The following is a 12,771-nucleotide window of genomic DNA, read 5'->3' on the forward strand; positions in this document are numbered from 1 at the left end:
ACTGGCCAAGATTCATTAGGGTAACGTACACCAGACCAGGGGCAGTAGATAGGCTAGGCTGGCAATAAAACAGCAAATGGGCTCGGTGGGCATCAGAAACATTGGGCTAGGCGGGCAGCAGCAGCAATGGGTTAAGCGGGCAGCAGCAGCAGCAATGGGTTAAGCGGGCAGCAGCAGCAATGGGTTAAGCGGGCAGCAACAGCAATGGGTTAAGCGGGCAGCAGCAGCAATGGGTTAGGCGAGCAGCCAGCAGCAGTAAACCGGCTAGCCAGGCGGGAAGCAGCTTTAAATGGGCCAGGCAGCCAGCATCACATGGGCTGATCGTCGGGATCGGTGCTACTCTAGGATCCGGAAAAACAGCAGGCTGACAAGGACCACATGACAAAACACAATAAGCTGGACCTCGATGACGGCAACCAAGCTAGAATGATGGACAGATACTGCGGTAGGTAAAGCCTATCCGAGAGCAGCAAGGAGACCGGAGATGGCGACAGTCAGCATAAGCTACATTGACACAATATGAGCGGGCAGCCGCTGGCTAGACACTAGACCGACCAATGAAGCAGCCGATAGACTAAACCAAGTGAGCCCACTGTAGGTACTGTAGCTGCACAATACAATCCAGCAAATCTGACAGCATAGATAATATGACTGGAGGCGGGCGCAGGACCCGATGCAGTTACACTATGTGAGCAAGCTGGAGTTAGACAGAGTATGAGCCAATAGCAATTGCAGCACATGGACTACTCAGGGCAATCAATGCTACCATGAACAACAAGTCAACATGCTAACAGGGCGAACATTAGCCAGACAGCACGATTACCGTCCTACGAAGCAACACAGGCGACCAGTAACAAAAACATGAGCAGCACTACAGAGTACACTTGCCGAGCAAGCAGAGCTAATTCAGACTATGAGCTAACAGCGCCACCATGACTACACGGGGAACAATGCCAACAGACCACAGAAGCTAACAGCATTAGCAAGGCATATGTATACTATGCAGTTGGCAGCAAAAAAGACGGAATCAACAAAATTATCCAGACACAGCAACATCCTGAGCCCAACATGATCTACACTGATTGTATAAAGGACGCTGCCGACATGACCGCTGATGCAGCCTCCCCCAGCCGAGGCCACGACACGGCTCCATAAGCATGACAAGGCCTAAACGTGCTAAATATGACCAAACATGAACGCCACTACAACATTACATAACAATACCCTACAGTTGATATTTTACTATATGTTGATATATGATATCAGATATATGTTGCCATTTATGTTGCCATTTAACCAAAGTGACTGGAATGAGGGGAAGCGCTAATAATGCCATACAGGCAACACACACACTATTGCACAGCCAAACCGAGCTAGCAGGAAGATGCACAGCCATGCAAGGTCGCGGTTAGGCATATAACCAGGTTTTAACAGATGAGCAGTATAGCCATGCCAGCACAGCCTACATCAGCCAGTAACAAAGACAATGCACCCCTTGCTAGTAGTAATGACGGACTCCAGACAAAATACTTACACTACACTGGCCAAAACAGGACCGACTACATACCAGCACGAAACAGGGCACCAGCACTGAGTGAAGCAGCAACCACACTAAAGCCAGGCCACAGCCAGAGTACCTACACAGCCCAGCCAGGACTATGACTGTACACACTGCAAGCACCTAGACTAGCAAACATGAAGCAATGGTTCACAAGAACATTCATAGTCTAGGATACAGAGCTAGCACAACTGGCCAAACAGGCCTACAGTAGGCATACTTATACAGTAATGCAGCAGAGACAACATGATGGAGCCCACGGAAACCCCCCAAAACTATCAAGCGGTTTGGCGCTTACGAATTCAGTACGTCAGGATCTGCCATGGAAAATGCTGGACCAGCCAACGCCGCATTGAAATACATGGGTTGTGGAAACGCAGCCCTGTCACGAAAATGGGGCTCTCCTATAAGATATCACGAATATTATAGATTATTTTCGTGACGTAGTACGAAATTGCATTAGACAGGGTTGCCACTCCTCAAGCGAACGCCCCGTGGGTGTCCATCCGAACACTGGGCCTCATCAATACTTACAAAATTGACTATTGAAATGACCGCAGGAAAACAGGAATAACATACCGATACCAGTGAAATAAGGAGCAACTACGGGACACCTGGAGTCTCCCAATTACAAAAATAACCAGCAGTCCCGAATGCACGGTTCCAGCGTCCGTCGCGCCAAGGATGATTGAAGACACCTGCGGCTTGTTACACATCAGATGAACGGCGATGACCGTGAAGTAATGCAGCAATACAAAGCCTAGGATAGCCTAATCGCATCGTCGACTAGGTTGTGTTCAAAGGGAGCCAATTTAGTTAAGTTTCGGAGCACAAGGCAAAAACGCATCTCGTCAGATTATGCACCGTATCGACATGCAAGATGTATAGCCCGCGAAAGAACAAAAGACGACTCAATTTACCACGACTCACGTGAATGTATTTGGATGCGTTTACCCGGAGAGTATTATAATAGCCTACATGATTTGCCACCTCACAACAAGCCCTACTACCGGTAGCCTATAGCCCCTGCACAGGGCAAATGCAATGGGCAGCCAACCGAAATAATCAGCCTCTGTTGAGTGTAATGAAACCATATCTAGTAAGCAACTGGAGAAAAAAAAACAGCCGACTATGCACTCAAAACAGGCGTTAAGCAGCAAGCTATGGTTTAACGTCAGAGAGAGTGTTCAAGGGTCCACCTAACTAAAGAAAACAACAATTATTAAAAGCTATGTGCAACAGTTAGCGACCAACTCCGATCTCGAGACAAAGAAACCTAGTTAAGGTAAGACAAGCCATCAGAGTATTAACCCTTTAGCTACCAGAACTTTTTTTGAATAGGCCGGAATCCTACCAGGAATTCTAAGGAAAAATTGACATTTTGGTCATATTCTAAATAATGTCAAATAACTTGAAAAGAAATGAAAAGTGTCAATTACAAGTTACTTTCATATTAAAGTAGAGAAAACACACTTTCAAATGGTATATCATTTATGGATAATTAATTGTTCATTATTCCCATAGAGTGCCTTTGATGTGGATTAAATGATAAAAATTTGATAAAATCCGATATTATCTAGGCCTATCTATCTATATATCTATATATTTAGGCCTATCTATCTATCTATCGATCTCTCTATCCATCTATCTATCTATCCTTCCGTCTATCCATCCATCCATCCAGGGTCAAAGTTGAACAATGATCATGTGACGACAACAAATGTCGTTCACCCAAAAGTCCTGTTTTCAAGCGGTTTCAAGCGGTATAACTGTGGATGGACTACACTAGCTAATAATGTTTGAACTAAACCATGCCAAAGACGTGTAAGGATAACCGTAGAAGTGGCCGCGATAGCAGACAGGACATGAATGGAGCTCTAGGAAGTTTCCCCTCCCAATTTGGCACAGGTAAGACGCGCCAGGCATCACCGACTTTGACCGGAATTGAAGTGCTACAAACACCACGTTGGTAGCATTCAACTCAACGTCTTCGCGCACATTTTTATGAAGGACAACATGGAGTAGTAACAGTCCTTGACTGCTTTGCCAAAGCTGACACGCAAAATGAGTAGGCTAGCCAATTGTTCCATGCTGCGCTTCCTTCACGATGCGCTGTTACGCAGAGCTGTCGCTGTAAGTTGTTCCAGGAAACTAAGATAGTTGGATACCAACATATGGTTTGACTTTGAAAACACACCGAAGACAGTTTACATTTTTAATATGTAGCGTGTAGACATCGGCTGGACAGTTGTGTTTGCTATTTAGGACCATGGCAGAACTGATCACAGTTGAACACCATCTCATAAGCCTAATAAAACAACATGATCTAAAAATAGCCTAAATAGTCATACACATGTGCTGTTGACCATGAAAATAGATCGACGAGGGTTGGAAGTTTTCATATTTAGTGTATATTGGTTGTAGAAACAGAATGGTTGTGTTTGTAGCCATCCAATCTCGGACGGCCGTCATTTGAATTGAAGGCAGATTGCCAAATCGCATAAAGCGGCGCATCTCGTAATAAAATCTAAAATACTGAAAAATAATATAATATAAACATAGTTTTTATACTGAAAGTATATCGAGGAGGGTCTGTAATATTGAGCTAAAGTGTTTGAAAGCTGGAAAAACTGCATGATGACGGCCGTTCAGCTGTATTTTCATATGAAAATATTCCGGCCGGCCGCGGCCGTTATGGTACAGATCCAGTCGGACGTTCACGGCCGTTATGGGAGCTAAAGGGTTAATAGGCTATCTGCTGACGCAGCGCGGGTACAGTGCATATCGTCCAAACAGCACATCATCATTACTTCCAAACGCGCAAAAAGCAGTGGAAATGCAATATTGAAATCAGCGAAGGCAGCTCACATGGGGAACTCACTGCCAGCAAAATAAACTATCCATGAAGCTCGGATTGAACGCCGGAAATTCGGCGGCACGACACGAGAAAAGTAGTGCGTAAAATGTAGGCTATAATGACCAGTGAGCTCATATCGGGAGATAAGGCAAAAGAGATGAAGTCTATGTAATGAAGAAAAGCGCACAGCCTACCAGAAGACGAACCTATTGTTGATAAGAAAGAAAAACATATTTAGTTTAAACACAACGCAAGCAAGCACCAAATGAAGCTATGCACGCAGCAAAACAAGCAGCAAAAGCAATGACAGGAAAACAAATTCGGTAGTTTAAATAAAGCGCGCCAAAAGCCAGCATCCAATTGCGAGCAGCAGCTGATTAACTAATGCGCAGCTGATTAGAGGACTGCTGTACTGCCCTACAAAGGCAAAGAACCTTAACTCACCAAAGTGTGAAACTGAGAAAAGTGACTTCAAAGTTTCTGTTTTGTTATACTCTGTCCAGATAAAAGTATAATAGTTAGAGCTCCTAAATTTTGACAGTTGGTTACTATAAAGGAGATATACATGTAAAGCAAAAAATATTTAGTTCAAATTTGACTTTTGACAGTTATTTGGCAGTTAAGGTATTCTGCCTTTGTATCATGGGCCAACAGAGAGGAGTCATGCTGAGACAAAAGACAGTAACTGCCATATTTGTTTTCAATTGCTTTCATTTTAACTTCAACTATACATTTTATAAGAAACTATAAGCAAGGTCTGGTCATTATGTCTGTTTTAAATTGAATATATGACATTGAGATGGGAATGTGTTTACATTGCATTGAATTACATTAAATTCATTATATCTCAAAAGTGTTCAGATAAACAGCCTGGCAGACAAATTACTGTGTAGAAAGGCTAATATATAATGAATAAATGCACAACATACTTTGAATTTTAAGAAAATATAATCAAAATTGAATAAAAAGTCAAATTTATGAAATGGCAGTTGGAAGTTAAGGTTCTCTGCCTTTGAATCATGGGCGAAAAATAAGGAGCCGTACCCAGGCAAAATACCTTAACATCCTATTTTCTTTATTTTGACATTAAAAACAATCAAATTGGCTCTTTATATTTATTCACATGATAAAGGTGGTCTGGAATACCCCAAAAATGACATTAACGCATTTTTGACCAAAATTGATGTTAAGGTCTTTTGCCTTTGTAGGGCAGTGTAGGGGTTAGGTCGGCGTCAGCCAATAGGCAAAAGGGAGCGTTGACTACGTGGTCTGCCAGAACTAACGCTAACGCTCGATATATATAAAAAGAATTCCAAGTTAATTTAAGTCTTTATTGTAAGTTGTGTGGAGCTTTGAAGACAAAGATGCAGTTCAAAGCATCACATAACTTACAATAACATGGAATTCTGAGGCAGTACAGGGTGGCGTACAGGGAGGAGAGCTGGGAGCCTAATTTTGAGGAAATGTTGTTAATTTTTTAAGAAATGTTGTCGACTTTTCATCCATTTTTTCCCCCAATAAGAGTTTTGTAGTGATAAACTGTCCAAATAAAATCTTAAAGTAAGGTTGCCAAAAGTGTTGCTCAAAAAGTTGCCACCTTAAGAGGCCGCTAAAGTCTGTATGCAGGGCTGTAGCAGGTGACACCCCTTTGGGGTGAAGGAAGGGAAGTTACTGTAGGATGCCCTAAGCCTACACACGGAAAAACATTACAGCCGGTTAAGCGTAAAAAAAAGTGAGTGGCCCTGCTGCCTTAAGTTTGTAATTTAACTCAAGTTGAGAAAGCCTTGAGTTGAGTTTAGCCTCAAGTTGAGTTTACTTACAAAATTAAGGCAGCAGGCCAAGGGTTGTAGCCCTTGGGGTGAAAGAAGGGAAGTATAGGCTCCTTAAAAGGTATTGTACGTAATTTTAGTGAGATAACTTCCAGAATTTATGCTGCCCATTCACAAAGGTTATACTGTATTTTTAATGAGCATTTCCCTCCACCATCAATAAACAATCTATGTATTCGTTATGATTGGGGAAATTACACTTTTCTGCCTACAGAAAAATATGGATCTTCTCTTTGTCCGCCATTTTGAATCTCCAGAAATAGACCACTTTATCTGCAAAACTTACTGTACTTTGGTCAGACCAGTAAATGTTAGCTTATTACTTAGTACATTTTACTCTGTGATTTTTTTTTCACGTTTTACGACCATTGTGCGTATAATCTGAGTCTGTTAAATAAATACATTTTTAAAAAATGTTGGCCTTCATTAGGACAGTGCAGTGAAGACAGGAAATGAATGGGAGAGAGAGACGGGGGAGGATTGGGAAATTACCACGGGTCAGAATCGAAAACCGGGTTAACAACGCAGAGCCCTTCTGTTTGAGCCACGACTGGGCTGAAAGTAGTTTTTACAGATGATGGTGAGTGATGAATAGTTTCTGCAGAGCGATGAAGTGTCGGTGGTGGTAGTGGTGGTGGTGGTGGGGTCGGGGTGTTGGGTGGATGCTGTGCATGTAAGCACTTATCTGTGTATCTCAGCACAGTATCTCAGTGCAGTTGGCCAACTCCAGATGACAAACACGATATTCTCAGAAAAACTTTCACAATACAGCAACACATCCTGTGATAGTTTTGATACTCACTGTGATCAAGTCGATGTGTAGATGTGTGTGTGTGTGTGTGCATTGTGTGCGTTGTGTGTGTGTGTGTGTGTGTGTGTGTGTGTGTGTGTGTGTGTGTGTGTGTGTGTGTGCGCGCGTTATGTGTTGTGTGCGTTATGTGTGTGTGTGTGTGTGTGTGTGTGTGTGTGTGTGTGTGTGTGTGTGTGTGTGTGTGTGTGCGCGTTATGTGTTGTGTGCGTTATGTGTGTGTGTGTGTGTGTGTGTGTGTGTGTGTGTGTGTGTGTGTGTGGGTGCGCGCGCACACACATCCATGTACTGTACTGTATATATGTGTGCCTCTGTTGCAGGATACTCATGTGCTGGTGTTGCCAGTGCTGGTGAGCTGTGTGAACATGCTGCTGCCTGGAGTGTTCAGAGCCGTGAGCCGCGCAGAGAGCTTCCAGTCCCCCAGCACACGCACATATGTGGCCATCACAAGGTACAACAGGACACTGACAACATCATTCATATAGGGTTGCCTTCTGTATGACTTCAGAGCTTGCTGGGTGCACTACTTCGTGTCTCCACACAGTAACTTTTCTGGCCATCAACAATAGAATCTGCAGTGCTTACCATCTGAGTCTGACGATATATATATATATATATATATTTTACTACAGAACTATAATATCAAAATATACAAGTCCGCAGTAAGCAGCAGCCCCATGCATAAAAGAAATAAATAAAACCTTCAAAATTATTCATTATATGTGAACTATGCAAGTCTTATGGCATATGTGCTTATGTGGCCATCACAAGGTGCTGCATTATACACATTAGAAAGGGAATGAGTATGTGTGCTTATTCATATGGACCATACCATAGCTTAGAAGTGGCTCATTTCTTATTTTCCTTATGCTCTTCCACATAAAATACTTGTATAGTCATTAAATCATTTTGTACATTTTATAGGATATTTCTTTGTTGTAAGAGTAACCAACAATTGGCCTGGGCAGTTCTGACTGCTGTCTCCAGATCCGAGCTGCCCAGAAATGTGAAATATGATGGGTCTGGGTTTAACATGCAGAACTCGTGTGTGTGTGTGTGTGTGTGTGTGTGTGTTTGTGTGTGTGTGTCTGTGTGTGTGTGTGAGAGTGTGTGCGCGTGCATGTGTGGGTGTGTGTTTCTCTGTGTGTGTGTTTCTGTGTGTGTGGGAGGGAAGGGGCGGGGGGTCCGCGTGTCCTTGTGTGTATGTGTCCGTGGGTGTGCTGGCATGCTGGATGACTTGCCAAGTGTCATGCCATGCTTTGGTAACTTGGCCCTTGTCTTCAAACAGGTCCCCTAACAGCACACAAAGGTACATGAAAAGTAGACAAACAATTCATCTTGAACATGAACTAGTGTCTTGAATACAAGGGAACTGTTTGTATAAGCAGGAAATAGCTGCAATTCGAGATTATTGAGAAGTGTGACGTTTTCTGTCCTGAGGGTTTTACAAGGTGTTGAAACATTGTACAGGCACTTAACCATCTTTATCATTCATTCTTTCTTAGTTTTTGTGTGTGTGTGTGTGTGTGTGTGTGTGTGTGTGTGTGTGTGTGTGTGTGTGTGTGTGTGTGTGTGTGTGTGTACTGTGTGTGTGTGTGTGTGTGTGTGTGTGTGTTCTTAAGGAAATCAAGACCACATGCTCTTCTATTAGATGACTTACCTCTTAAACTTAACCAGGTTTACTCCTGAACCAGCTTCTTAGTATACCCCTGAGGTGTGTGTACTTTGTGTGTTTGTGTATGCGTGGCATGCAGGTGACCAGGTGTGTGTACTTTGTGTGTTGTGTGTGTGTGCTTGAGCCCATAAAGCACCACCACTTACGCTGCTAGACTCTCCAGATGAAACTCTGCCCTTATCTCTCTTAATCTCTTCACTGTCTTCTCTATTCCTCAGAAACTTACTGCTGAAGATGAGCATCCTCACCCTGCTCGCCTATCATTGGATGACACATCTCAGAACACATAGTCACCAGGTAAGAATGCAACAGTGCCTGCAACACACCTGTCGCTCAGGCCCGTCATGTAGCTTGCAGGCACTCAAACGAGACACACGCACACACGCACGCACGCACGCACGCACTGTGCACGCACGCACGCACGCACATACGCATGCACGCATGCAGGCACATACGCATGCACGCATGCATGCACACACATACGCATGCACGCACGCATGCACGCACGCATGCACGCATGCACGCACGCATGCACGCACACAAAAACACACATGACTAATGTATAGGTCTTCCTGATCTGATCTAACATTTATGAGCGGCTATAGAAAGAGAAGTGACACCGGAATGCAATCAGAAGTTCCTAGCAATCAATCATCATTTCACTCTATGCTGAAAAGACTCAACTACATCATTAAAACATGGATATGACATCAAAGGGATGAAGACATTAGAGTCTTAAGTGACAGATTAAGACTTGGTCATTACAATTTTTGTTGAAAATAAAGTTATAATAGGCTCTGCGCGAAGGGGATTTACTTCATTCGCCGTCTGATACTGATGGGCAAAATGGCATTGATAAAGGCAGCATGACTGAGCCTTAAATTAAATGGGCATACATTTATTTGAGGGGCTATTGTAAAGTGTTCTCAGAATGGGTCTCTGTCTCATGCCCTTCGATTCAATGCATTCAAAGTAGGCATAAATTGCGCCCAGTGGCATCGGCATAGACTTGTACACGCGACTGATTTTCTACGGGTTTCTCCCTGAAACTTGTAGGCGTTCATACATGCTTCGCTTCAAAAAAGAACTTCATTGCCACAAAATGGTGAATTCCCTTCATCTGATGAGTGTTCTCTCCTCAGGAATGCTGGGAAACGTATGCTGGCCAGGAGCTTTACCGTCATGTGATCACGGACCTGCTGATGACCCTGCTGCACACCCTCCTGGCTGAGGTCCTGTGGAGGTGAGGCCAAGGAACCCTGTCAAACATGATCATGTAACCAAGGAACCTCATGATGGGCCAAATGTTTGCCATGCACGGGCCGGATCTGGCACCCGTCGTACGTAAAGGCCCTCGTGCGTTCCCTGAATGCCTCGTTTTATTTTTCCATCCCAGATTTACCAAAAAGAGAGAGGATAAAAAAAGGACGGGAAAAGATGGTGGTTAAGCTAAAACAGTGTAGGGCGAATGTGGCTTTGGGAGCCCGGCCCGGCCTAGATGGTCTGCCCATACCCTTGTACTAATTTGGACCTTCACAATTGAGCACCATTTTCCGGCGGGCAAACATATGTCAGGGATGAAACGTGTGAATCTGACTCAGGCCAATCGCTTGGTACTCTTGGTACACTTTGTACAACCAATTGGAGTACAACCTGTTCACTGAATGGTGATGATGGAATACATTATGACAATCCAGTTTAGGGAAATGATATTTGGAAGCTTGCAGAGGACAAAGCCCAGGGCATGAGTATGTGTTTCATTTCAGCAGTTGGTTTATTCATCCAACTTTTAAATTTTGATCCATTCATCAATTGTGCACTGTCTGAAGTGAACTCTACTCTATGGTCAAGATGGTCATGTGTGATATCAGACGTTGGTGCATTCTTTTGTAAGCTGCTGTTATACTAACAGTATTACACATTTGGTTTGGCAACTGTTGCGTGAGTGCCGTCTTTAGTCATGTGTAGTGTCCATGCACTACTGTATGTCGATCGGTCAGTTAGAAACCTGTTTGCATACCACACAATTAGGGAAAAACATAATAAACAGTACAAAAGAAACTGTACAGAAGAAAAACACCTGCTTATTTTCAGGTGGGCTTGCACACAAAATAGGACTGTTGACCTTGTTTCAAAATAGTTCAAAGCTATTCAGCAAAGCTTTCAAGACAATGGCTGTGCATTGCTGAAGGAATTACGTAGTACGTATGTGATGTTTTGCTGTCTGTCTTCCTCATAACATACGTTGCCCAAAGGTGTTCTTTGGGATTCAAGTCAGGTAGCATACTTGACCTATAGTTTCGTCGTTTTTTGTTAGAAAGAAACTCAGGAGCACTTGGCTGCTGAAACAGACCCTGACTTTGTTTCACTTTATTGCTAAAAGCAAGAATCTACACATCTAGGAACAAAATGACTCATAAAAGCACAACCAGGCTCTTTTTGTAAAATGAGGGGGCATGTTTGCCACACTAATTCTATGCTGTGTTGTCAACAGTACATATCAGTCTAAATTCAACGAAGCCCTGTCAAGTTTCATGTTAACTTTCTGAAATGAAAAAAAAGTAGCCCATACGCCCTACTCCATCAAATATTGTTAGCAGTCAATTGAATCATTTTCTGGCACAGCAATCATTGGGGATTTTTTTATGTTAACTAGTGGTGTAAATTGGCACTGCCCTCACTATTCGATTCGATTATGATTCGGGAGGTAGCGATTTGATTCGATTCGATTCAATTCTACAATGCATTGCAATGCATTACATTTCTACTGAAAGCAAAGCAAATGTTTCATCAGTCATGATGAGGCAATACAAGTAGTCAGATACTGAGCAACATTTTATTGGCTGTTTTCTGTATCAGTCTTGCAGTTTTCAATGCTTTGAAGTACTTTTATTTAATTTAACATTCATTTGCTCCTGAAATATCCACGGAAGTATTTGAAGCTTAAAAAATGTGCTGCATCGATTATGGAACTTGCCGCATTGAATTGAATTGTTCATGCTCCGCATTGCATTGCATTGCCGAATCAATTATTATTGACACCACAAATGTTAACGTTTAATGTCTAAGTCTGTCCTATAGAGCAGTGTTTCCCAACCTTTTTTGTCTTGCGTACCCCCTAAGCCTTTTTGTCATACCATGAGTACCCCCTCACTCATGCTCTATATCCCAATGTGACTATGCTCCATACATTTATTCATTTTCCCAAGTACCCCCTGCAGTGTGCTCGCGTACCCCTAGTGGTACACGTACCCCTAGTGGTACACGTACCCCTGGTTGGGAAACACTGCTATAGAGACTAGTAGTGACTATGTGACAAGTGACACTACAGGACAGAAACGGTTTCCCTTTTCACCATACACACGGGATTTAGGTCTCTTGATCTTTTTCGGAGGCTGATCTTATGCAGCATCTTGGTGTCTCCCTCTGCACAAACAGAAACCACCAGACTTCCGCTGATAACCAACAGCAAGTCTGAATTACTTCCTTTTCTGGCTGGCACAGCTATGTGCATGCAGTCCTCAGAATTGTAATTTCAATTTCCTTATACAGTACGACCTGTGCATATGAAAAAACTGACAATAAAGCTGACTTGATGTGACTGTCTGTCTATACTCTACGCCCCTATGAGGTAGTGAACTGAAAGTAAAAGGCGTTTCCAGTGGTCTAGTGGGATCACATGGCAGAACACAGTCCACACAGCAAAATTTAATCTCAATTGATGAGCTGCCATATTGTTGAACATTCCACTCCTGAGGAAACTGTGAGGGTGGCTGGGTGGCAGGGCTGGACTGGCAATATGGCATAGCGGGCATTTCCAGATGGGCCCCGCACCCTTGTGGGCCCCTATTTTATTTATTTTATTTTATTGTATATTTTTATTTTTGAAAATAGGGGCCCACAGGGGTGCGGGGCCCACCGGTGGAGTCAGTTCTGCACCACTAATTATGAGGAGCCCCTTTAAGCCAAAAGTGCCTGGGCCCCATTCCAGACCTGCTGGGTGGTGGCAGGCGTTAGAGTTATGTATGAGTAGTTGACAGATAC

The 12,771-nt window shown here is 43.3% G+C and overlaps 1 protein-coding gene across 1 annotated transcript in view; it reads left to right on the plus strand.

The window, feature by feature from the left end:
* LOC134436954 (transmembrane channel-like protein 6) overlaps window positions 1-12,771 on the plus strand; it is a 39,486-nt gene that overhangs the window by 19,695 nt on the left and 7,020 nt on the right. The window contains exons 15-17 of the mRNA XM_063186333.1: window positions 7,373-7,503; window positions 8,946-9,024; window positions 9,870-9,970. Coding sequence (XP_063042403.1) covers window positions 7,373-7,503; window positions 8,946-9,024; window positions 9,870-9,970 — 311 coding nt within the window. The remainder of the gene's footprint in view (window positions 1-7,372; window positions 7,504-8,945; window positions 9,025-9,869; window positions 9,971-12,771) is intronic.

This window comes from Engraulis encrasicolus, chromosome 2 (assembly GCF_034702125.1).
Source record: "Engraulis encrasicolus isolate BLACKSEA-1 chromosome 2, IST_EnEncr_1.0, whole genome shotgun sequence".
NCBI lineage: Eukaryota > Metazoa > Chordata > Actinopteri > Clupeiformes > Engraulidae > Engraulis > Engraulis encrasicolus.